At 60.9% G+C, this 23,516-nt stretch overlaps 11 protein-coding genes across 11 annotated transcripts; 6 read left to right on the top strand and 5 right to left on the bottom strand.

The window, feature by feature from the left end:
- Positions 1 to 159: 159 nt before the first annotated feature.
- On the top strand, positions 160 to 2,239 carry FA10DRAFT_304109 (alpha/beta-hydrolase; the record flags this gene model as incomplete). Its single annotated transcript, XM_025525315.1, has 5 exons — positions 160 to 328; positions 412 to 640; positions 710 to 1,103; positions 1,163 to 1,817; positions 1,895 to 2,239. Exons 1-5 carry the CDS (start codon positions 197 to 199, stop codon positions 2,237 to 2,239), a joined length of 1,755 nt encoding a protein of 584 aa, XP_025374504.1. The 5' UTR covers positions 160 to 196.
- Positions 2,240 to 2,477: 238 nt separating this feature from the next.
- On the bottom strand, positions 2,478 to 4,860 carry FA10DRAFT_221514 (hypothetical protein; the record flags this gene model as incomplete). The annotated part of the gene is made up of 2 exons (XM_025518553.1): positions 2,478 to 4,537; positions 4,593 to 4,860. Coding segments are annotated over 2 exons (2,328 nt in total), but the record flags the coding sequence as incomplete, so codon positions are not given.
- A 260-nt stretch (positions 4,861 to 5,120) lies between these two features.
- FA10DRAFT_255736 (general substrate transporter) lies at positions 5,121 to 6,756 on the top strand (the record flags this gene model as incomplete). The annotated part of the gene is made up of 2 exons (XM_025519783.1): positions 5,121 to 5,649; positions 5,736 to 6,756. Coding segments are annotated over 2 exons (1,550 nt in total), but the record flags the coding sequence as incomplete, so codon positions are not given.
- On the bottom strand, positions 6,562 to 8,751 carry FA10DRAFT_182811 (hypothetical protein). The gene is made up of 2 exons (XM_025518315.1): positions 8,373 to 8,751; positions 6,562 to 8,305 (listed from the first exon to the last, which is right to left on the bottom strand). Exons 1-2 carry the CDS (start codon positions 8,670 to 8,672, stop codon positions 6,875 to 6,877), a joined length of 1,731 nt encoding a protein of 576 aa, XP_025374501.1. The 5' UTR covers positions 8,673 to 8,751; the 3' UTR covers positions 6,562 to 6,874.
- Positions 8,752 to 9,032: 281 nt separating this feature from the next.
- FA10DRAFT_234468 (hypothetical protein) lies at positions 9,033 to 9,474 on the bottom strand (the record flags this gene model as incomplete). The annotated part of the gene is made up of 2 exons (XM_025518983.1): positions 9,033 to 9,333; positions 9,401 to 9,474. Coding segments are annotated over 2 exons (375 nt in total), but the record flags the coding sequence as incomplete, so codon positions are not given.
- Positions 9,475 to 9,641: 167 nt separating this feature from the next.
- On the bottom strand, positions 9,642 to 10,904 carry FA10DRAFT_269289 (RmlC-like cupin). The gene has a single exon (XM_025522691.1). It carries the CDS (start codon positions 10,856 to 10,858, stop codon positions 9,716 to 9,718), a length of 1,143 nt encoding a protein of 380 aa, XP_025374499.1. The 5' UTR covers positions 10,859 to 10,904; the 3' UTR covers positions 9,642 to 9,715.
- Positions 10,905 to 11,050: 146 nt separating this feature from the next.
- Positions 11,051 to 12,106, top strand: FA10DRAFT_281536 (alpha/beta-hydrolase; the record flags this gene model as incomplete). Its single annotated transcript, XM_025523704.1, has 2 exons — positions 11,051 to 11,821; positions 11,881 to 12,106. The coding sequence occupies 2 exons, from the start codon at positions 11,051 to 11,053 to the stop codon at positions 11,962 to 11,964; spliced, it is 855 nt and encodes a 284-aa protein (XP_025374498.1). The 3' UTR covers positions 11,965 to 12,106.
- An 80-nt stretch (positions 12,107 to 12,186) lies between these two features.
- Positions 12,187 to 14,342, bottom strand: FA10DRAFT_304103 (alpha/beta-hydrolase; the record flags this gene model as incomplete). Its single annotated transcript, XM_025525314.1, has 3 exons — positions 12,187 to 12,212; positions 12,277 to 13,368; positions 13,430 to 14,342. The coding sequence occupies 3 exons, from the start codon at positions 14,340 to 14,342 to the stop codon at positions 12,187 to 12,189; spliced, it is 2,031 nt and encodes a 676-aa protein (XP_025374497.1).
- Positions 14,343 to 15,909: 1,567 nt separating this feature from the next.
- On the top strand, positions 15,910 to 18,315 carry FA10DRAFT_281534 (cutinase-domain-containing protein; the record flags this gene model as incomplete). The annotated part of the gene is made up of 7 exons (XM_025523703.1): positions 15,910 to 16,290; positions 16,345 to 16,763; positions 17,132 to 17,275; positions 17,320 to 17,484; positions 17,545 to 17,718; positions 17,783 to 17,833; positions 17,894 to 18,315. 7 exons carry the CDS (start codon positions 15,910 to 15,912, stop codon positions 18,204 to 18,206), a joined length of 1,647 nt encoding a protein of 548 aa, XP_025374496.1. The 3' UTR covers positions 18,207 to 18,315.
- A 10-nt stretch (positions 18,316 to 18,325) lies between these two features.
- Positions 18,326 to 20,692, top strand: FA10DRAFT_269283 (hypothetical protein). The gene is made up of 4 exons (XM_025522690.1): positions 18,326 to 18,836; positions 18,891 to 18,985; positions 19,052 to 19,242; positions 19,312 to 20,692. Exons 1-4 carry the CDS (start codon positions 18,436 to 18,438, stop codon positions 20,551 to 20,553), a joined length of 1,929 nt encoding a protein of 642 aa, XP_025374495.1. The 5' UTR covers positions 18,326 to 18,435; the 3' UTR covers positions 20,554 to 20,692.
- Positions 20,693 to 20,983: 291 nt separating this feature from the next.
- On the top strand, positions 20,984 to 23,299 carry FA10DRAFT_288743 (hypothetical protein; the record flags this gene model as incomplete). Its single annotated transcript, XM_025524233.1, has 1 exon — positions 20,984 to 23,299. The coding sequence occupies one exon, from the start codon at positions 20,984 to 20,986 to the stop codon at positions 23,297 to 23,299; it is 2,316 nt and encodes a 771-aa protein (XP_025374494.1).
- Positions 23,300 to 23,516: the final 217 nt, after the last annotated feature.

Genomic DNA, 23,516 nt, shown 5'->3' with positions numbered 1-23,516 from the left:
AGGAGCGTCGACGTCAAAGAATTCTTCTCGCCGATTATTCCGTAAGGAGCTAACGGGCCCCACAGATCGGCTCCACCACTGCCGAACGTGTTTCGTCCTCTGAGACTGATGAATAGTTGAGATTTGGTGGATAGGATAAAAAGGTGTCTCTTGTCGGGACCCATCATGACAATGCCACGCCACCTCTCTCGAAACAATGATCGCGAATCTGTTGCTCATTCTGGCCACGCTGCTTGTCCAGGCTGCTGCAGCCCCAGCGTGCAGGGCCGAAGTTACGACGGCAAAGCAAGGCACCTTTGTCGGCAACTGCCTGCAAGAGGTCGAAGAAGTGAGGCGGTCCCGGCCAGCAACTACTGAGAGTGACTGTCTGCTCTGTCTGACTAGCCGTCGATGTCTGCTTCCTCACTGCAGTATCAAGGCATTCCATACGCCCAGGCTATCACAAGCCAACACCGCTTCACCAAGACAAAGCCAGTGCAAAGGTACACGTCGAGCAAGAAGCGCAATGCCACCGTAGCCGGCCCCGTCTGCAGGCAGCCCCCTTTCGTCTACAATGACCCTGGGGTGGCGTACAGCGAGGACTGCCTCTTTCTCAACGTCTACCGTCCTCGCAATGTCAAGGGAAAGCTTCCCGTCATGGGTGAGTGTCCTCTTGGAAGTTACCCGTATCGGGGGCCTGCTCTGAATGAAGCCGCACTGCGCTCCTCAGTCTGGATCCACGGTGGGGCGTTCTATCAAGGCGCGGGCTCGGGCGCCCAATTCAACGCGACCAGGCTCATCCAGAGGGGACTCGAGCTCAACAAGCCGTTTGTCTACGTCTCACTCAACTACCGTCTGGGCGCGTTTGGCTTCCTCGGCGGAAAGGCCATGGCCACGGCGGTCAAGAACGGCAACGCCACCCTCAATGCCGGCTACTATGATCAGAGAGAGGCCTTGCACTGGGTCCAGCGCAACATTGGCTCCTTTGGCGGCGACAAGAGCCGCGTGACGCTCCTTGGCGAGAGCGCTGGCGCCAACAGTGTAGGACAGCAGATGTTGGCAAATGAAGGCGACGTCCAGGGACTCTTTCGAGCGGGCATCCTAGAGAGCGGCAGCCCATCGCTGTGAGCAACTTGTAAGAGAAGCAGATGCCTGTGTCATGCTGACTATAGAACAACAAAAGCGCTCGTCGTTTGCCGCCCACTGACCCCTACGCACAGGACCGCTACGAGGTGTTCCTCGCTGAAGCTGGATGCGACATCTCGGCGTCCGACGAGGCACAGATCGCTTGCCTCCGCAGCGCCACGTCTGACAAGCTCGACGCTGCCAACACAGTCGCGACAACGAACCAGCAGTCAGCCTTTATCCCGCTGCAGGACGACTTCTTTGTGCGTGGACTGCCCTCGGCCCAGTTCAAGCGCGGCGCCTTTCCCTCGATCCCCTTTATCACGGGCGACAACGTCGACGAGGGCACCCTGTTTTCGGTGCCCCAGAACATCACCTCCGACGCCGTCTTTGCTGATGTGGTCCTGACGACGTACGGCGCACCCGTCAAGCCACTGATCCCCGACATCCTCAAGCTGTGGCCAAATGATCCCACTGTAGGCTCGCCGTACATGCCCTTCTTGTTTGGCGACTCGCCCAACGACACGTACTTTGGCGAGAACAACCAGTTCAAGCGGCTCAGCTCCTTTGGCGGCGATCTGCTCTTTGAGTCCGGCCGGCGCCAGCAGCTCCATGCGGCAGTCAAGACGGGAAAGGCAAAGGCCTGGAGCTACCGCTTCGGACAGCCGCTCCCCCTCGCCCAGTTCAGCACCGGCCCCAACAAGGCAGACTATGTGAGTGTGGCATTGGACCATCGCGTATCTATCTATACATGCGACATTGACACGACACACTTGCGCAACAACCAAAGCTCGGCGTACCCCACGCGTCAGAGATCGAGTTTGTCTTCAACAAGCCCATCCTGGCCGGCGAGCACATCGGTGGGCTGCCAGAGCCGCAGCGCTCGTACGCGACCGACGACAAGCTCAATCAGGTGGCGTCGATCATGTCGTCTGCCTGGATCCACTTTGCCTATCACCTCGATCCCAACGGTGCAAATGTGCCCCACTGGCCCGAGTACGGCTCGGATGTCGACGACGGCGGCGCGGGCATCAATCTCTTCCTCCAGGGTGGCAATGTCTCGCTGCAGCGCGACAGCTACCAGTGGGAACAGACGAGCTTCATCCTCAAACATCACGAGAACTTTTTCATTTGAATTCTTATTCTTCTCTCTCTATTAGCCTAATGATGCACCACTCATTCACTTCAAGACGCTTTTACAGTCTGATGAGCACTGCATGAGGGCTGCTGGACTCGGAAATGACGAGCGATTGGGGCTCAGCGGGAGACGAGCGCTCGATCTTTATGTGTAGTGTCTCGCACTCGTCCGGCTTGAGTCGGCCGGTGACGCCAAAGCCCACCAGCTGTCGAGCGTCTCCCTTCTCCGACAAGGCATAGATCTGGACAGTGTTCCTTCCTGGTCGGCCTCCAATGTTCTCGACCACCAGCACCTTGACGGTGTCGTCGACGGACTCGAGAGCCTTGACGCGGAATGTGGTGTAGGAGAGGCCGTGGCCGAACCACCAGAGTGGCTGTATACCCCGCGCCTCGTACCAGCGATGGCCGTACAGATGTCCCTCGTCGTAGCGGACATCAACGGGGTGCCCGCCAGACGTGGGAAAGTTGGCAAAGCTGGCGTGGTCCTGGAGATCGCGTGGCCACGTCATGGGCAGCCGGCCCGACGGACCATTGCCGTCGATGGCGAAAAGGGCATTGCAGATCGACTGCCCCACCTCCTGCCCGCCAAACCAGGCCTGCAAGATGGCGCCTACATCCTTTTCCCAGGGCATCGTCACTGCCGAGCCGCTGGCATTGACGACGATCGTGCGGGCGGGCGCTGCCTTTGCCACAGCAGCGACCAGCTCGTCCTGCCGGCAGGGCAGCGCGATGTCGGTGCGGTCGATGCCTTCGCTCTCAAACGCCGCGCCCGTCGCGGTAAAGACGAGTGCGACGTCGGCCTGCGCTGCCGCCGCTGCTGCCTCATCGATTGGCTTGCGCTCGTCAGAGGCCTCCTGAAATCCAAGTCGGAAAGCGGCGCTGTGGCCCCCCGGTAGCGCCATGATGGGATGCGCAGGAGGCCGGTAGCAGAGGCGAACATGAAGGCGACGCTTGGCCGTGATGTGAAAACGTCGCGTCTCCAACCTCTTGCGCGGATCAAACATCATGGCAGGCGTCACAGACTCCCCATCGTACTCCCAGACACAATCCTCTGCAAGAGCAGGACCACTGAGGTGCAGTGAGAGGGAGCCAAAGGCCTGGAGACTGATGCTGTGCTCTCCGCTCGTGGATGCCGTCATGTCGAACTCGGCACGGATCTCCAATGCACTGCTCCGAGGTTGGAACCCGCCGAGGAAGCCTCGATACTGGGGAAGCGACTGTGACTCTTTGTGATAGGGCTCGTCTGAACCGACGTCGTGCCAGGTAAAGTCGATCGGCTTGCCCTCGAGGTGCTCGTCGATGAGTGGATCGGGGATGCAGGGCCGCACCTCGCACCCGGCCAGCCATTCGACGCTGACCTGGGCGTGGTTCTGCTCGAGATGGGCCCGGATCGCATCCAGTGGCGTGACGACTCGATGGGGATTCAAGGCCGCACTGCCGCCACCCGTCAGCGCTGGCGACCTTGCTGGCTCTCCGATGAGAACCACTCGCTTGATGTGCTGACGCTCGGGCTCGAGTGGCAGAAGCTGGTCCTCGTTTTTGAGCAGCACGCAGGCCGCCGTGCCGATCTCGACGGCGTCGCTTCTCATTGCCTCGTCGTCTGGCGCACTTGTCTCGACGTCTTTGTCTCTTTCTTCCTCTGTGAAGAGCTTATAGCCGTGCTCCTTTGCCAGATGTTTCGCCCGCAACACCAGCCGCATCATCCTGGCCGCCGCCTCGTCGATGTGCCTCTCCTCGATCTCCTTGTTCGCGAGAAGCTTCCGGACGTTCTCCACCGTCCGATGGTTCGCCGGTCCGGGCATTTCGAGATCTAGTCCCGCACGGAGGCTCTCTGCATTCTTGTATGTCCCGAACCAGTCGCTCATGACCAAGCCCTCGTAGCCCCAGTCGCGGCGGATGACGTCGCGGATGAGAGAGGAGTGCGAAGAGCAGGGCTCGCCGTTGATCGAGTTGTAGCCCATCATGATGGCTCCCACGTCGGGCTTTGCGCGTATGATAATCTCAAAGGGGCGCAGGTAGACGTCGTTGAGCACGTCCTTGTCGACGATGACGTTGCTGCCGTGCCGATTTGTCTCGCACTCGTTGCCGACGAGGTGCTTGAGGGTCACAAGGATGCCCTGATCGTCCTCGGCGCCCCTGACCCACGCAAGCGCTAGCTCGCCAGTCAGAAGGGGATCTTCTGAGAACGCCTCAAACGACCTGCCGCATCGTGGATCGCGAATGAGGTTGATGGTGGGCGCCAGGATCATGGCGCAGTTCTTTGTCTTTCCATCTCGCGCGATGCCGCTTCCGGCCTCTGTACACCCTGTTCAGTGCAGGACAAACGAGAATCACACAATAATAACACTCACTCCGGGCCAGGGACCTGTCCCAGGTGGCGGCGAGGGCAGTGGAGCAGGGGTAGACGGCCGCCGTGACGGGAGGCTTGCCGCTTACGTGAAAGGGAAAGCCAAGAAAATGCTCGAGGCCCGTCTCCATGCCCCGCACGCCGCTCGGTCCATCGGAAACCTTGAGGTAGGGCACACCCACCCTCGGGATACTCGTGGTCCGATTGAAGTCCTTCCCGGCGATGAGCGCCACCTTTTCCTCTAGGGACAGTCCCTTGAGGTCGTCGTCCATCGTCGTCCAAGGGGTTGGGCCTAGATGTCGAGAAGGCGATACAGTAAGCAGCAGCTGTTTTAGACTTTTTCTCCCGGCTCCGTGGTGGCTTCTACGGCCGGGTGGTGGTGGTGTTCCGCCGATGTCGGTACGGGAAAAAAGCAGCGCGTCCGCAGAACTCGGCTCGGTGGTAGAAAGAAGGGGCCCCGCATCAGCCGAAGCCAGCATAAATAGAGTCGCCGTGCATGCATCTACGACTTCAGGTTTTTCCCCCCCTACGACCATGACGAACAATATCAACGACCGGCTCCAGACGATTGGCAACAACGCCAATTCGAACTGGCTCCTCGACGATGGCCTGCGCCGTCTCAACTTCTGGATGTTCATGTGCCTCATCTCGTCGTACGGCGCCGGCTACGATGGCTCCCTGTTTACCGGCCTCCTCACCCTCAAGCCCTGGTTTGCCGCCATGTTTGACTTCAGCAAAGGGCCCCCCCAGCCGACGTTCATCGGCGTCATTGGTCTCTCGGGTGTCGTCGGCATCATCGCCGGTCCCTTTGTGGGGCAGTGGATCAGCGATCGGTACGGAAGACACCGTGCGATGATCGTCGCCTCCTTTGTCGCAATCATCGGTGGCATCCTGACCATCATCACCCTGCCTGAACCGACGCACCAGCGCAACCTGTTCATCTGCGCCAGGGTCGTCATCAGCCTTGGCGGCGGCATCTCCATGGTCGCCGCGCCCGTGCTCATGACCGAGCTCAGCCACCCGCGCCAGCGTCCCGTCGTTGCAGCTCTGTACCAGTGCGGGTGAGTTGTCTGTAACGATCCGTGCCGACCTTGAAGTCCATTCGTCTCATTCTTTTTTTTTCTTTTTTCTTTTTCCTACCGAGCAGCTTCTACCTTGGCTCCGTCGTGGCTGCTTGGATCACCTTTGGCACCAACTCGTGGGCCTCTTCGTGGTCGTGGCGCGTGCCCTGCTTGATCCAGATTGCCCCCTTTGTCGTGCAGTTGGCCGTGCTGTGGTGGTGTCCTCACTCGCCTCGCTTCCTCGTCGCACAGGGGCGCATCGACGAGGCAAAGCAGGTGCTGGCCAAGTACCATGCCAACGGCGACATGGACGACGAGCTGGTGGCGTTCGAGCTCAATTCGATCGTGGCCGCCGTCGCATCCGACAAGGACAACCACTCGTCTTTCAAGGAGCTCGTCGCCACCAAGGGTAACAGATGGAGGACGTACATCATCGTCGTTCTCGCAGTCGTCACACAGTGGGGCGGCAACGGTGTCGTTTCCTACTACCTTCCCGAGGTGCTCTCTAGTGTCGGCGTCACAGCCACACGGACCCAGGCTGCCTTCAACGGAGGCCTGGCCGTCTTCAACCTCATCGTGTCGACGAGCGCGGCCCTGATGTCAGAGAAGCTAGGCCGGCGCCCGCTGTTCATCACCTCTGCCGTGGGCATGTTCTGTTCCTTCATCGTCATCACCGCCCTCTCGGCCACATTTGCCAAGACGGGCGAGCCCGGATCGGGACGCGGCGTCATTGCATTCCTCTTTGTCTTCTTCTTCTTTTACGACATTGCCCTCACCCCGCTCGCCGTGTCGTACCCCGCCGAGATTCTCACGTACCGGATCAGGTCCAAGGGCATGGCCGTCTCCATCTCGACGGTCGCCGTTGCGCTCGTCTTCAACATCTTTGTCAACCCGATTGCCCTGGCCGCCATCGCATGGAAGTTCTACCTCGTCTACGTGGCCGTGCTTCTCTTTTTCCTCATCAACGTCTTGTTCCTCTTCCCCGAGACAAAGGGCAAGACCGTCGAGGAGATCCAGGTCCTCTTTGACGGCGCCAACTCCCCCGATCTGCCGGAGCTCTCCTACCGCGGCTCAGACAGTAACTCTCTGACAGATGTCAAGGCGTGATCCATTCTGCTTTTCTCATCCTTTATCATTTCGAGCATCTTTCTGTCTCTCTCTCTGTCTCTCTGTCTCTCTTTCTCTTTTGCTATGGGTACAATGGTCATGCGATACACGATATGATTCAGACGCGCGATACAATCCTGCCAGGCGTGGAAGCGGGCTGGCCAGAAGAGGCAACGACGGCCGAGGCCATGTCTGCCAGGAACCTGCCCAGCAGGCCGGTGATGGGCCACGATGTGCGCAGGGGCCTGTTGAGGAGATAGCTCGAGTAGTGGTTGAGGATCCGCCAGGGGGCATCGAGTGCGGTGATGTCGCCGATGCCCTCGAGCAGCGGGCGGAACGGCTCGCCCGTGGCGGGCGACAGGGCCGCGAGTCCGTCGATGCGCTGCGAGGTGCAGTCGACGGGCAGGGCGCGGCCCAGGAGGATGCGAGAGCAGCCGTACAGAGCCGAGGCTGCATAGAAGAAGAAGCAGCCCTCGTACAGCGACTCGCTGGCCTGGGTCCGGCAGAGGCCGACGATGCGGCCGGCCTGCACGAGGACGTGCTCGAGGGCATTGGCGCGCGCCAGCCGACGCTCAACACGTTCAAATGCTGCGTCGGTGTCGGTCGCCCGGACGAGGGCCTGGAGGTCGTAGGTGTCGATGGTGCTGATGAGCATCATGAAGCGGAGCAGGAGCTCGGGAAGGGCGGTGCTCGTGCCCGAGAAGCGCAGCGCCTGGCACGCCTGCACGAGCTGGCTCGTCGCCATGTCAATGACGGCGTCCAGGCAGCTGCTGCGCATCGAGTGCAGCGACGTGCCCAGCGAGCAGAGCGACGAGGAAAAGACGACCTTTTGCGCGCCCGAGCCGCAGAGGTAGAGGGCGTGTGGGTCCGTGTGCAGCTGGTTGAGCAGGATGCGGGGCGAGTTGTCGCCGATGCTGCGCCACGTCGCCGCCGAGGCTGCCCGCCAGCGCGCCTCGTCGCCCGGCAGCTCGGCATTGAGCTCGTCAAAGGCAAAGCTCGGGGCCAGGCTCCACACCATGCTCAGCTCCATGTCGGCGGTAAAGTAGGCCCATGCGGTGCGCTTCTTTGTCTCGCAGTCGACCCAGGCCTTCCAGTCTTCTGGATGCCTGCCCTCGCCGGGTTCGAGGAGCCTGCACTTGCGAATCATTGTCGTCAGCGGCGAGCGCAGCGACTCGGCAAGCTCGAGCATCTCGCGGGTGCCCGAGCTGCGAAAGAAGTTGAAATTCAACAGGAGCGCCTGGATGAACGGCAGCGATCGGCCGTACTCGCGCGTGCGGGGCCAGACGCCAAAAATGGCACGGTTGACGAGGCTCATGAGCGAGTGGCCGAACCGGGATGCGTTTTCAATGGCCGAGTACATGGACCCCAGGGCACAGATGGCGCCCAGCAGAAACACCTCGCAGTAGTTGGGGTCAAACGTGGGCCGGTGCACGACGGAGCAGAGGCGGTCAAAGTGCTGGAAGAAGAGCTGGACAAAGACGTTGAGTGTCTCGGGCGACACGGCGGCCAGCATCTTTTGCGTGCCCTGCTTCTCCTCGTCTGGGATTTGCTGCAGCGAGGCGAGTAAGGTGTCAGGCCGGGTGTAAGACTGAGCGAACGCAGCAACAACAACTCACCTGCGCGAGCGTGGGAAGCAACAGCAGACGGTCCTTTGCAACCTGGAGGAGCGGCGCCACCTGGCAGGTGTTTTCGGCCAGCAGCGTCGCCGGGTGGGGGCTGCCCAGCATGTGGAAGCGCACACGGCCCTCGTCGGGGCCCACGACGCTCGTGTTGGGCAGCTCGGTGGGTGTCGTGCGCTCGTATGCGATCGGCAGCTGCTTCTCGACGACGGCTTCTTCCTCCAGCGGCCAAGCGGATGGGAACAGCGACGAAGAAAAGAGCCAGTCAAAAGTGCCGTCGTCGGCGGCAGCATCCATCTGCGGCTGTTCCTCTCTTGGCCTTGTTACTGCTACTGGCGTCAGCGGAGGCAGTGGCGGCGGCGGCGGTGGCGGCGGCTGCCCCTGCCCCTGCCCCTGCCCCTGCTCCTGCCCCTGCTGCTCGCGGACGGCGCCGTCGTCCTCCATCGCACTTCGACGGTCCCAGCCCGCCCTCGTCGTCGTCGCCACCTGGTCTCGACTCGGCGCCTGCTGCTGGTGCTGGTGCTGGTGCTGGTGCGTCTGTGCAGCGTGGTCTCGGCCGCGCCCCACATCGCGCATCACCCCGTACTCGTCTCTCGGTGTGGTGATGGATCCCTGTGGGGACGCATACATGTCACTCGAGGACCGCTGCGGTTCCATGGGATGCGACGACGACGTGGCAGACTGGGCGGCGGGTGAGTCGGGGTAGGAGCAGGGATGGCCCTTTGCGCCGCACCGTCCGCACGGCACCTGGCCATCGCACTTGAGCTTCTGTCTCGAGCAGCGCGCACAGGCCCGCTTGATGCGGTTCGTGGCCGCACGGCTGCGTGGGCCACCGAAGCTGGGCGACGCGACATGGAGGGAGCGGTGGCGGAGCAGCGCATCGCGCCGGGAAAAGTACTTGCCGCACGTCGTGCACTGGTTCGACGGCGACGGCGAGCCAGCGTGGGCCTGCTCATGCCTGTCGGTGCGCGGGGGGCTGGGTGAGCAGTCGTCGGTCATGGCGGCTGCCACACTGCATCACGCACCTTCTCAAGTGCTCGCGCCGAGCAAACGTCTTGGAGCAAGCTTGGCAGCGAAATGGAGCACCGTCGGATCTCATCCTGGGCCAAGCCTTTTTCTTCGGGCGGGTGGTGGTGGGTGGTGGGTAGAAAAGAAGTGTGCAGGACAGTACATATAAGTACGGTACTGTACATGACCCTAAAACTACTCCGATCGCTGCTGTGGGGTCCGGCAGCGTGATCCAAGCTAAAAAACAACTGCATGCAAAGCCCACACAATCCGACTCAGTTGCCCATCCCGGAGTAGAAACTATTTACAAGCGCTAACTAGCTAGCTTGATATTACACGAGTCTGGCGCCTACAGTGGAAGCCCACCGCTGCAACGTGTCCTGGTCAGGTGCAGCAAGTTCCTGGCCCAGGACCACGTTCTTGTCGACTCGCTGGCCGTGTGCGATGAAGAGCTCCTCGAGGCCGCCCTGGAAGTCCCGGTCAGTTCCCGAGGCCAGCAGGACGCGGCCGTAGGGCGTGGAAAAGTCGATGCGGAAGGCGTCTCCTGCGGCGACGACGGCTGCCTCGCCCTGGTTGAGCGTTTCCCGCTGACCATTGACCGTGAGGGAGATGCCGCCGTCGATGATTCGGAGGTAGGTGGACGTGCTGTTAAACGCGACACGAGCGTCTGGTCCCAGGAACGAGGTCGGCTGCTGCGACGAGCCCTCGAGCCAGGCCATCGAGAAGCGCCCGGCACTGTTTGCCTTGCCACACAGCAACTCGAGCTGCTGCCCAGCCAGGAGGTAGCGCGGACCGGTGTCAGCCTTGAGAAAGTAGGGGCTGGCGTCCTGGGGCAGCGTCTCGTCCTTGTCGGAAAAGGGGGTTGCATCGACGAGGGCGTGCTGAGGCTGCGGAATCACATCGTGGCCCTCCTGGAGCGCCTGCACAAAGCGCTGGACGGGAAAGGGCGCCTTGTCGCCCGTGGGGAACAGCACGTCGTCCTCCTTGGCGTCGCCCAGGACGCGAAAGAACTCTTCCCACCCACCGGGCGAAATCACGCCGCAAAAGTCGTTGTGGGCTGCCGAGCGCTGCGCATAGCTGTGGATCGCCATGGGCGGCACAGAGGCAAAGTCGCCGGGATAGAGGACCCGGCTCTCGTTGTTGCACCACACCTGCAGGCTTCCGCGCAGGCAGAGAAACGTGTCGTGGGCGTCCTTGTGCATGTGTGGCACAATGGCCTCGGAGGCAGCGCCCTGCGACGTGGCAATCGCAAACGAGCCGGCCGTCTGCTCCTTGCCCGCGGCTAGGCGCATGATCGAGTTCGACGAGGGAATGTAGAGGCTCTCGCCAGAGCACTGCGACAGCACATAGCTCTGCCCCGCGGGGTTCCTGCCGCGATGCGTCTGCGAGGCAGGCGTGAGACGGAGCTTGCCGTGGGCGCCGTCTCCATTGGTGGCCTTGGCCTGGCCGTTTGTTTGCTCCGTGACGCCGTTCATCTGTTGCTGCTTCACGCTGCAGGGGAAATAGAGAGATAAGAAAGTGGGAAGAATGGCTCAATGTCCGAGATGACGGGCTTTTATGCTGGTTTGTCGGCCGGGTGTGGCGCATCGGGCTCGGCTGTGTGGGGAATCTTTTTAAAAAAAAGGTGGCTCAGCCTCGCTTTTGTGGGGTAGGACATTGCAACCATCATGGCTGGGTCGAGCCCCGTGGTAAAGATCCCTCTGGACCCGGACCAGCCCTTCCTGGAGGCGGTCCATGAGACCTTTGCGGCGTGTGCGGCGGTCCATGCCCAGCGCCCAAAGGCACAGCACTCGGAGCACCAGTACGGCCCTCACCCGCGCCAGAAGCTCGATCTGTTCTCCGGTGCTGGCGCCGGCCGACCCCTGGTTGTCTTTATCCATGGCGGAGGCTTCGATCGGGGCGACAAGAGCATGTATGCCAACGTCGGCACCTTTTTCGTGGACAGGGGCTACACGGCGGCCAACATCAACTACCGTCTCGTCGGCGAGCACGGCGCAAAGTATCCCTCGGGAGGCGAGGACATAGGTCTGGCGCTGCAGTGGCTCTCGTCGCACGAGTCCGTTGATGCGTCCAAGATATTCCTGTTTGGCACGTCTGCCGGCGCCTTTCATGCCTCGACGTACCTCTGGAAGCTCTCGTCGGAGCACGCGCGCGTGGCCGGCTTTCTCTGCGCCAATCTTCCCGCGCACTTTCGCAACTCGGACCCAGGCAGATCGCAGACGCTCATCGCCTACCTGGGCAGCGATCCGTCCCTCGTCGATGCCATCACAATGAGAAAGGCCTCGCGGGACACGACGCCCTGCTTGCTCCTCGTCAGCGACCACGACCTCGAGGCAGAAGTGACCAAGCCGATGGAGGAGCTCGCCGAGGTGTGGCCCACCGAGCCCAAGCCGGAGCGTGTCATCATGGCCGGACATAACCACTTCAGCCCGGCCAAGGTGCGATCTTTTCCCCTCGACTTGTGTGATTGGCCTGCTGACTCGGAGTCTTACTACAGGCCCTCAACCTTGGCTCCCCGCTCGACGACTGGACCATTCCCACGCTCGCATGGATGAAATCTGTGGAGAATGGCGGTAGATGAAGGCAGCAGCACTCTTCCGAACTCTCAAGCTGCCCCGGAAGTCTCGTAATGCAGACAGATGATGTACTGTACAGTGCCATCCAAACCTCCGACTACAGCTTGACTTCCGATTGCAATTGAAATAATGGCAAAGAAACATGACAAGACATTTAGCCTTACACTGTACAGGAGGAAGGAGGGTGCAGGAGGGCGCCTATTTTGGTCGTTCAGCGTTAGGACAATTTACTTTCCTGCCTCGTACAGGTCCACTGTAGAAGAAAAGGAATGGTGAGTTCACACCGTTCTGGTACCCATACGAATGGCAGTTCTCACCGGGCAAGCCCTCGACCTCGCACTGCTGCTGCCGCTGGTAGGTCGACTGGCGTGGGGGCACATCGAGAAGGCGAACAGAGCCCTGCTTGCTCTTGCCGACGGGGCGCCATTGGCCGCTCTTGCGGATCAGATCGATCGTCTGGACGTAGCCGCGCTTCTCCAGATAGTCGGCCGACGGGTTGGGGTCATGCGAGCGCACAAACGAGGACCAGTAGTCCATGATGAGCCGGGTGAAGTCGAGGTCGAGCGCGTCGCGATACGGCAGACGGGACTCGCCCAAGGTGCCAAACTCGTAGTACAGGTCACCCGAGTGGCAGCGCAGGTAGGGGAGTCGGGTGTCGCCATTGGGTCGCTCTTTCGTCTTGGGCGCATCGCATGTCGGCGCATTGACATCGAAGCCGGGCGTCTGGTAGGACCGCTCAAATTGGTAGAACCAGGCGTTGGGAAAGACACCGTGGTTCAGAGCAGAGTACACGGTGGCCTGGTCCACGCAGCGGAAGATGACGTCGGTGCCCACCTGGGCGGTGAGGTTGAAGAGATTCAGTGACGAGTTTGTCGTCGACGATGGGATGGGAAACAGCGACGTGTTGGCCGTGGCAGCCTGCTGGTAGGGCGAGGGAAGGACGGATTGGAGCGCTTGGGGACGTGTCTCGCCTGCCGTGACATATGGGAGGAAGGGAGCGCCGTCCTCGGCCATGACGCCCCAGAGCGTGGGCACATTGGCCGTCTTGGAACGGTCCCTCACGTCGAGCTGATCGGCCACAATGTATTTGCCATCGACGACGACGAAGCGAGCGACGGTGCTCTGGTTGACCAGCGTGCTCGGCGGCACGGCTCTGAGGCAGGCCACAACATCTGCCTGCCCATCGCATCCCGAAGCATTGACGACGGCCATTCCTGCCGCCTGGTACTCCTGCTCGATCGTGTAGTACTTGGAGTATGTGGTCCCGTAGTCGTACCCGCCCAGATTCGAGCCGGCAATGGCGGCAGAAAAGAGGGAACGGGCTGGTGGGCTGGCCAGCAGAGCGCGCACGCTCCCGGCGCCGGCGCTTTGGCCGTAGATGGTGACACGGCTGGGGTCGCCGCCAAAGTCTGCAACAGGGGTCGTGAGCCCTTGTACAGAGACCCGTTCATATGCTAGATTCACACTTACACTCAATGTTGTGCTTGACCCATTCAAGCGCAGTGATCTGGTCCGCGAGGCCGTAGTTGCCCGTGATGTTGGTTCCGGGCAGGGCGAGGAAGCCAAGCGTCGAGAGGCGATAGTTGATCGTGACCTGGACGACGTCGCCGCGACTGACCATGTTGGCGCCGTCAAAGGTGTTGTCGGCCCCTGAGCCACCCGTGAATGCACCACCGTGGATCCACACGAGCGTTGGCTTGAGCTGGCGGGTGGTTCGGGCTCCATCGGCGGGCAAATGCGAGGTAAAGACATTGAGAAAGAGGCAGTCCTCCGAGTACTTGGAAGAGCCCGTCTGGAAGCACGAGGGGCCGAATGCTGTGGCGTTGTAGGCTTGGTTCCGGCTTGGGTTGAGCGAAGAGTACTCCCACCGTCCAGGGGAGTTCGAGTATGGGATGCCAAGGAAACGAAATGACTTGAGATTGCGATAGCCGGTGAATGTGTTCTTTGTCGCGCTGTTGCGGACCGTCGTCGTAGCAGACTGGTTGACGGGCTGGAACGAGAGCGAGGCCTTGGTCGACTGCGTGCAGAGCGCGGGGAGGCTGGAGCCCTTCTTTGCGGGACCGAATTTGAGCTTGCCGTCTCTGACCTCGAGGATGCCGTCGGCAAGCCAGACTGACGGGGTGCCGTAGTAGGTCAGTAGCGAAACAAGGTCGGACATGCTGCTCTTGGCCTGTGGCGTGGAAACGAGTGTCTCGCTGAATCCATCACGGCATGCCTGCGCTGCCAGGGCTTGGGTCGAGCGCTGGTCTAGGAGTAAAAAGGAGTTGTGATTTGCATCGTCGGTGTAGTTGAGGTTGTTCTGAAAGAGAAGATCCGTCGCTGGTCGCGCTACCGCGGCGCCAACGCAGAGACCCAGGACTGCTAGGAAAGATGAGGACTTCATATTGGCGACGAGCGGTCGCCACCACTTTAGGGCGATCTTGGACCATATTTATGAGAAGCATGTCTCCTTTTGCCGTGGCGAAGCATCGGCGCGGGGGACCCTAGCGGATGGTGTCCAACAAGGCACCGTCAAAGGAACCCCACTCGGCTCCGCAGGAAGCATGAGTAGGTAATCAGGGCACAGGCCCAGCTGTTTTTATTTGTCATACGCTTCTTCTGATGGTAGCAGTGTGGGGTTTAAGCTTTTTTGCGGGCTCTTTTGACGTTAGTGCATGCCGTCGGCACTGTGGCTAGTGGCCAATGGATGGACGCCACGTGTCGCGCTGCCTTTCTGGAAGCTCAGATCCCTCTTGTCTTCTCCTGCCCCCCCATAACACCAGTAAAAGGTGGTAGCACAGCAGCTCACCATAGGCAGACAGACGAGGGGAATGGCGGTTGCTTCTTGTTGTTGACAGCAGCAAAGTGGTATGCTGGCGGGCAGATGCAGCCGACGGGAATGCGTCTAAGATGCCTAGCGCAGCCACGAACAAGTCCACACCGACTGCTCAGTGGAGCATATCAGGGCCAGTGGGGGCTTCTCTGGATCTCTGACGATCATCACTCTTATCAATAGCTCCGCAGTCTAGTGTTCGACGGTTCTGCGTTTTCGTGACCGGCGCCAATCGGGGCGTTGGCTGCCCCACCGTCAAATACTCCTTGTGCAACATTGCAATTTTCTGGTGTGTGCTAGTGCGAGGACAAAGCAACAGGCCAGTAGGGCCGTCGAGATGCTCTAGTTGCCTCAGTCTGCCATACGAAGACTAACGTCAAAGGCCTCGGGAATGACTAGCTTCGCGAAAGGTACTGAAAGCGGCGTTCGTGACAAGGGCGTCTGACGACGCGCCGGTCGCTGCTATGGCCAGCGAAGCATGTAGCCTTTCACGTGCATGTAATTGGACCTAGGTCGTGGTTGTGCTTTTTGATTGACTCGTGCCCTGTCAGTGTTATCCTGGCTCGACTGCCCTTGTCTGATCTGGCCCTCCCCGCCTGCGCTGTCTTCTAGCAGACCTACTTTCGCGTGCGGGTGCGATGGAACACGCCACGTGTGGTGGGGATTTTTTTTTTCAGTTTGTGTCGTAAATTAATCAGTCGCAGAACAAATGGGCTAACAAATATCCGGTAAACATTGATTGATTGCCTTGATTGTGGCACAGACAGTGGATTTCTGTCGACATGGACGCTTCGATTCCCACACCAACGGCGACGGGATAAAAGAACACAGATGTGGACCCCACGGGCTTCTGGCTTTCTGGCAAATCATCAAAGATTGAGCACAGCGACATGGAAATTTTCATGAACGGAAAGACGCCAAATCAGACCACGGTGGTCAGACTTAATGAGCAAGCCATGATCTCTGTCTGAGTCCTACCTTTGCGGTGTCCTCGCCTAACTTCATCGTGAGAGCCGAGTACTTCTGGAAAAAAGTACATAAGCTCTCCTTGTCCTGCACCCGCACCTCTTGCCGCCACCGCCATTTTCTTACCCATTCGAACGACAAAGCAGAAAACATGCGCTCGATCTCTGAAAAGATGCTCTTTGGCGCTCTCGCCTTGCTCGCCATCAGCCCCGCCCAGGCAAGCCCGCTCGGAGGTGGATTCGGTGGCTTCCCTACGCGCAGCGGAGGCGGCTTCGGCGGCTTCCCCACGGGCGGAGGTGGCTTCGGTGGTTTCCCGGGCCTGCCCACGTCAACCAGCAGCGCCGCCCCTGCTCCCACTGGCGGGTCCGGCTCAGGCGCCGCGTGCTCGTCGTACACCATCATCGAAGCACGGGGAACTGGCGAGCCACAGGGTCCGTCGATGGGCTTCCGAACCATGAACCAGCAGATTCTCAGCAGGGTTTCTGGCGGCAAGGAGTACGACGTCGTCTACCCTGCTGGCATCGACCAGCAGTCGAGCCAGGGCACGACGGATGTGAGTGTCTAGCCTTGCCGTTGCCGTGAGAGGAGAGGCTGACGAGCGCGACAGATTGTGAACCACGTCAACGCAAACACGGGCTCCTGCTACATTCTCCAAGGCTACAGCCAGGGCGCCGCTGCGACCGTCAATGCCATGTCCAAGCTCACGGGCGCATCCTTTGACGCTGTCAAGGGTGTCGTGCTTGTGGGCGACCCGCTGAAGAAGGCGGGCCTGGCCTGCAACGTCGACCCCAACGGCGGCGCATCGACACGCAACACCAACGGCATCGAGGGCGGGTTCGGCTCGAGCGGCATCCCTCAGAACTGGGTCAGCAAGGTTCTCGACATCTGCATCTCGGGCGATGGTGTCTGCGACGGTGGCGGAGGTATCACTCCTCCTCACCTCACCTATGGATCCAACTCCGGTGTCCAGACCGAGGGCGCCAACTTTGCCGTGGCCATGCTCCAGGGCCAGCCCTACACTCACCAGTAGGCTTCTACACTCGTTCACGTAGAAGCAAGCCTGAGCGATGATAATCTGGAAGATATTCAGAAGCGCAGTGCCTGTGCCTCCTAGCGTACATTCACGATAGCTTTATACAGTAGAAGAAGTGAGAGTATGTTCATACTGATGACGACACGAGTCCTGGCTCTACGGAAGCCCGCTGAGCTGCCTCGCTCTGGGGCAACGTCCGAAGGTCTCGTGAATGCGCAGCAGAAATGCTTAAGCACTAGCTAGCCTGTACGTTGGCATGAGGCTCATTGGGTCCTAGCAGACGTCTCACCCGCTCGTCACGTGACTAAGCTTTCTGGGGCAATTGGTGGGCTGATGCGCAGACTCTTGAGACCATATCCAGAAGATGCCGTCTGTCACGGTTGACTACAGCCACAAACCTGTGCTTGTCATCAGCCTATCTCGGCCACAAGTACGAAACGCAGTGGACGGTCCAACAGCTGGCCTGCTACACAGCGCCTTCGTCGCATTTGCCAGAGATGAGCAGGTTTGTTGTCCGAGTATCGCCCAGTCTGCCCCGCACGTCTAAAGCTTCTTGCCCATCTGCCAGTTCAAAGTGGCCATCCTCAGGGGAGATGGTGGCCACTTCTGTGCTGGAGCCGACCTGCAGGCCGTCTTTGCGGACAAAACCGGGGCTCAGTCATCTGGTCGATCAAACAATCTGAACCCCGATATGGATGCTCCGGGGCCCATGGGGTAGGTCAAGTCTTTGGGAGAGGCCCGCTTAGAAACCAGCTGAAGCAGAGGCATACGCAGCCCCACACGACTAGTCTTAAACAAGCCGGTCATTGCATGCATCGACGGGTATGCAGTAGCCGGGGGCTTGGAGCTGGCGTGCTGGTGCGACCTTCGCGTGGCCAGTCGGAGCGCAAAGCTGGGTGTGCTTTGTCGCCTCAGGGGTGTCCCTCTGATCGACGGGGGCACCGTGCGGTGAGGAACGTCATTTGCGAAACGAGCTTGTCAGAAGCCCTGAATCCCTCTCTCTCCTGCGCAGACTACCCAAGCTCATCGGCCTTTCCAGGGCCCAGGATCTTATTTTGACGGGGTGAGCTCGTCAGCTTTGTGGTGGTGTCATGGCAGTAGCTCATCTCCGTCTCTTCTTCAGCCGGGTCATCTCAGCAGAGGAAGCTGAACGCTTCGGCCTTGTCAATACGCTTGTGCCCTCGTCGGACCCAGCCGAGGTGCTCGCCGCCTCGCTTGAGCTGGCCCGACTCCTCTGTTCGCACCCGCAGGAGTGCATGCGAGGCGATCGATTGAGTGTGCTCTCGCAGGCTGCAGCGAGCGAAGGGCATGCCAATGTCTCGGGCGCAGAGAGGGAGGCAATGCAGCTCGAATTTGAACATGGGACTCGCAGCCTGCAGCACCTCGGCCCCGCACTGGAAGCGTTTATCCAGAGGGACAAGAGCGCAAAGCTTTGAGTGGCTGGTTTTGTACAGTACCACAAGGCTCTGGCCGAGCTATCAGATTATTGCTTTCTCCATGTAATATAAACGACTCGAGCCTTGAGTCTAAATTTCGTGCTTTCACTCCAGGGGCAAATGAAGCGAGCTATCTTGCAGATTGCTCCACAAAATCCACCGGCCTCGCCGGCTTACAATTGACCGACATGAGAGGACAGCACCCTCTTCGGCCACAACAACCACAGCGATGCGCATCGACGAGGTGCACACCCATACGCCGTTTGAGCTGAGCGATGGCTGGTCGAGCGACCCGTCACTCCGGCACGTCGTCGGCCGACTCGTGCTCCTGAACACACCAGCCCGTGTCCACCAGATTCTCGACTCGCTCGCTGCGTTTGCAAAGACGTGCGCACAGACGTCGCGCCCACTGGCCGCGCTCTGCGACCGCCCCGGCGCCGAGCCGAGGCTGGTCCAGTACAACGAATGGGGCCAGCGAGTGGACCGAGTGGAGACGAGTGAGGGATGGAGGGGCCTCAAGGACTTCATGACCGTGCACGGCCTCGTCGGGGAAGGCTACGGAGCCGAGGGGCAGGAGGCCTGGCTGGGCAAGCCGGACAGCCTGGGGGGTCGCGAACAACTGGGAGCAGTGTGAGTGCGATGCCAGTCTTGTATGTCGGTTTGCTAAAGAGGAACCGCCGCCAGCGCCCGTCTCTTTTCTTTCGCACGAAACTTTCTCTTTGCACCGGACTCCAAGGTGACGCCTTGCCCCTTCTCCATGACGGATGGCGCGGTCAGAAGTGAGTGCCTTTTTCCTCTTTCGCTGCCTTTGCACCAGGCGACTGACTTTGTGAGTGCTTGCCCAGCTTTGGAGCTCTACGGGACTGCCGAGCAAAAGGGCAAGTACCTGCCCAAGCTCTTGTCGCGGGATCCAACCACCTCGTGGCAGTCGGGCCAGTGGATGACAGAGGTCATTGGGGGATCCGATGTGGGCATGACCGAGACACGGGCCACGCCGCTGGTTGAGACAGGTCGGCAAGCAAAGGCGGGCGACCTGGTGGGTGGTGTGATGGGATAGTCCATTCGCCTTAACACAGGCACTGACTGACTCACTCGCTGCCTCCAGTACACCATCCACGGGTTCAAGTGGTTCTCTTCGGCCATCGATGGCCACGCTTCCCTGGCGCTCGCCCGCACCAGCTCCGACACATCGCTGGGCTCGAAGGGCTTGTCTCTGTTTCTCATTCCCGTGCGCAAACAAGACCGGCCCCCGATCCCCGCCACCGCATCGTACACCGACGAGACAGCCGCCACGAGCCCGTTCAACGGCATCAAGGTGCACCGGCTCAAGAACAAGCTGGGCACGCGCCATGTTCCCACGGCCGAGCTGGAGCTGTGCGGGGCCATTGGCGAGCTGATTGGCCAAGAGGGACGGGGGGTGGCCCAGATTGCCTCGGTGCTCAACATCACACGCATCTACAGCGCCACGGGCTGCGTCGCGGCCATCGCACGCAGCCTCGAGGTGGCCTCGTCGTACGCCCAAGTCCGTGCTGTGGGCGTGCAGGGGCGACCGACTCTGCTCAAGGACATTCCCATGCACGCTGACCGCCTCGCGCGCGTCGGCGTGTGCTACCGCGCGCTCCTGCAGCTCTACTTTCCCACGACGCTGCTGCTGGGCAAGGCAGAGACGGGCACGGCCACGCCTCGCGATCTCAGACGGTTGCGCATGCTGACGCCCGTGTGCAAGGCATTTGTCGCGTTCAGAACCACCGAGTGCATTGCGCAGTGCATCGAGGCCATGGGCGGGCAGGGATACATGGCCGAGAATCCGCTGCCCGAAGCGCTGCGGGACACGCTCGTGGAGCGCATATGGGAGGGCACCCCAAGCATCCTCAGTCTTGATGTCGCGCGTATCATGGTGCAGACCAAAGGGCTCGCACTGAACGAGTGGCTGCAGGACTGTGCGGCCGTCGTCGATGCCTCGACGGGGGCACTCGTGGCCGTCGACCGAGGCAAGGTGGAGAAGATCGGCCGGCAGCTGGACAAGGTGTACGCGGCCATCAAGAGGGCGTACATCGACGGGGCAGCCCTGGCGACGGGCGACGGTCGGTATGCACGAAGCCTGCTAGAGCTCATTGCCATTGTCACGAGCGGCGTGGGCCTGGTCGAGCAGGCCGCCTGGTCAGCCTCACCCTCGACTGTTGCTGTTGAAAGGGGCGATGCCGGGCTCGAGCTCGAGACAGCTGTGCGGTGGATCTGCGGCACCGACGGTGGTCTCGACAGGACCCTTTCTGAGCTCGACGCCCTGATGGACGGCGCCAAGCTCGCGTCCTTTGACAGTCAGCTGGCCTTTCCCTCTAGGCTTTGATTTTCCTCTCCCCTAAGCGTCACTATCTGCATCTCTCCCCATCTAGATTTCTAGGACTCTCGGCTGAGATGTAGAATGTGCAATGCTCGTGATTTATTCGCCTTGAGAAACAGCAGTCTGCGGCGGTGCTAGATAATGCTTCTGCGGCGGTGCTAGATAGAGCCTCTCTCGCTCTGGGATTGTGGACATTGCTGACGACAACAATGGCCGCCGAAGGACAGCCTAGTTTCGAAACACAGTGGGAATTCGGAGACGCCCTAAATTCTGTTTCGGCCGAAGCGAACCTCACTCCCCCGCGGCGAGCTCCGATGATGATAAGCAAGCACCTTGCAATCAGTCCATCACTCCGCCTCACTCGTCCGCGGCCCGTGCCGGCCAAGGATGCCGAAGCCTCTGGCACGCCTTGCCCGCACCGCTGGGTCCCTCGGCTATGCGTGACAAGGCCCCCATCTCCCGCGTCAGCTTGGCCTGCCTGGCCTGCCGGTCGAAGAAGACGAGATGCGGAGGCCAGAAGCCTGTCTGTGACAACTGCGCCCGGGCCAGCCTGGAGTGCTCCTATGATCCGCGGACTGACCAGCGCAAGCCTTACTCCAAGGCCTTTGTCAGCACACTCCAGGCACGCATCAACTCGCTGGAAAAGGAGCTGGAGAGAAACGCGCGGGAGCAACGCCGGCCGCCCCAGAGCCGCGCGTCCAAGTCGTTGCGGTCGACTGCAAACCCCGAAGAGGCAGCAGCGGGGCATGCCGAAGACGGCGAAGTTCCTGCCTCGGGATCCAACAGAGGCCTTCTGCGCGCCGCTGACAGCGCTCTTTCGGCCACAGCGGCGGTGGCGCCCCTCTTCTCTTCTTCTTCTTCCTCCTCCTCTTCTCCAGCCCCCGCTTCCACCAGCGCGCTCCACGACACGGAGCTGGTCGGCCAGCTGGCCAGGCGGGGTGGCAACCTTCTTCGCCACCGGGATGCCGGTGCAGTAGCCGAAGGCACCTTTCGCTTCTATGGCGCCTCATCGGGCCGCAACTTCCAGCTGGCGCACTGCTCTAAGCCCTTTAGCTTCTCCCGCATCGCCCGCGCCTCTCGAAGACGCCTCTCGGCCCTGGGGCTTCCCCTCGATGTCGAGACCGCAGAGCCGGCACAGGAGCTCTATTCAGACTACTTTGAGCGCGCCAATTCGATCCTCATGCTCCTCGACGAGGCCATCTTCCGGCGGCACTTGGCGCTCGACACCGACCAGGCCACACACGCCTCTTGCTTTCTTCTCAATGCTGTCTGCGCTGTCGGCGCCTTTGTTGGGCCGCGTAGAGCCGAGCAGCAGGACGAGACGATTGCCGAGACACAGAGGACTCAGCTGTGCGAGACACATCTCGAGCGGGCTCGCGCACTCATCGACGTCGAGGACGAGTTTCCGCAGCTGACGACGATCCAGGGGCTCGTCCTGCTGGGCTACTGCGAGGCAGCTCGAGGTCGCGAGTCGCGTGGCTGGCTCTACACGGGCATGGCGGCTCGCATCGCCCTCGAGCTGGGCATCCCGCGCGACTCGCACGAGTACGTCGAGGCCGGCTGGATGACCACCGAGGACCTCGTCGCACGCCACCGGACCCTCTTTGCCCTCTACACGCTCGAGAATCTCCTGTCGCTCTTCCATGGCCGCCCGCCGTGCCTCGACGCCTCCGTCATCTCTGCCACGGCGCCCTCGTTTCGCAACCTGCCACCCAAAGCGCTGTCGACTCCCTGCCCCGTGGCGCGCAACAGAGGCGCAGCATGCCACAGCTGCCGCGGCTTTGATGCCGACGGCTGCTACGCCAGCATGTTTGAGCTGACAAACTACTCGGTCGAGATCTTTGACCGCCTCTATGTGAACCCGATTCTCAAGGGCGGCGACGCCAGCGCGCGATGGACCGGCTGGGCCAGCGACCTGAATCTGCGGCTGGCCCAGTGGAACGCAGACCTGCCTCGGGCGCTCAAGTGCTCCCTCACACGCGGCCAGATCCCCGCGCCGCGGGCCATGTTCTTGCAGCTCGTCTACCACGCGCTGGTGATCCTTCTCAACCGCCCCTTTCTGGCTCTGGGCGCCAACATGCTCGAGGCCGCCTTCTCTGCCAAGGCCTGCCACGTTGCCTCGCGCGCCATTGCCGTGCTGGCAGCCGAGCTCGACGCTCGCCACGGGCCCAGGCTGGCGCACAACTACGTCGTCTTTGTCGTCCACACGGCCATCACCGTCAGCCTGCTCAATGCAAAGTCGAGCACGGGCACGGTGCGCCGCGAGGCGCGCAACGACCTGCACTCGCTCGTCGCCACGCTGCGGTCCCTGTCGCTTGTCCACCTCAACGCCGTCTCAGTTCTCCGCCTGGTCACGGCCCTCGTCCGCCGCACTTTCTCAGAAGAGACGGCGTTTGCCGAGCAGGTCTGCGACGCCACTCTCACAAGCAACAAGCGAGACTCTCGCAGACAGTCACGCGCGACGAGCAATGGCCACGGCTCAGTCGAGTCAGCCGAGGAAGGGCAGATGATGCCTCTCAGTGGGTCATCAGCAGCAGGCCAAGGACACCTCTCAGGCCATGGCGCTACTGCAGCAGCAGCAGCGATTCCCATGCAAAACGGCGCCGTCCTGCCGGGCGACCTGTCATTCAGCGACGCAGACCTGTCCCACTTTGCCTTTGTTGACTGGGACTCGCACGAAGCGCTCGGCTTCGGCGACAACATCATCGCAGGCATCGACATCCAGCCCTGGCTGGGGCCATCTGCAACTTAGCGTAGCGTAGCGTGGCGCCCAGCCGATAGAGATAACGGGCCGGACTTTGCTGGGCCGAGGCGAAAATAGCCGGCTTCTGAAAGCCAGACGCGGAGCTGTGGCTTAGGTGAGATAGCGCTGGCCAATAAGGTTGTATTTACCCCAGTGGAAGAAAGTAGACGAGATTTGAGAAGAAAGGTAGCCTAGATTAGAAGCACAAAGATTTTCCCGCCTAAAC

The sequence above is a fragment of the Acaromyces ingoldii genome (genome assembly GCF_003144295.1).
Source record: "Acaromyces ingoldii strain MCA 4198 unplaced genomic scaffold FA10scaffold_7, whole genome shotgun sequence".
NCBI lineage: Eukaryota > Fungi > Basidiomycota > Exobasidiomycetes > Exobasidiales > Cryptobasidiaceae > Acaromyces > Acaromyces ingoldii.
This window is presented reverse-complemented; position numbering and strand designations above follow the sequence as displayed.

Bases quoted from the DNA above. Each gene is read 5' to 3' on its own strand.
- FA10DRAFT_182811 (XM_025518315.1), bottom strand. From the start codon at position 8,672: ATGGATGCTGCCGCCGACGACGGCACTTTTGACTGGCTCTTTTCTTCG. The intron at 8,306-8,372 runs GTGAGTTGTTGT...GCCTCGCTGCAG, and splicing joins TGCTTCCCACGCTCGCGCAG to CAAATCCCAGACGAGGAGAA.
- FA10DRAFT_269289 (XM_025522691.1), bottom strand. From the start codon at position 10,858: ATGAACGGCGTCACGGAGCAAACAAACGGCCAGGCCAAGGCCACCAAT.
- FA10DRAFT_269283 (XM_025522690.1), top strand. From the start codon at position 18,436: ATGCGCATCGACGAGGTGCACACCCATACGCCGTTTGAGCTGAGCGAT. The intron at 18,986-19,051 runs GTGAGTGCCTTT...GTGCTTGCCCAG, and splicing joins GACGGATGGCGCGGTCAGAA to CTTTGGAGCTCTACGGGACT. The intron at 19,243-19,311 runs GTGGGTGGTGTG...CGCTGCCTCCAG, and splicing joins AAGCAAAGGCGGGCGACCTG to TACACCATCCACGGGTTCAA.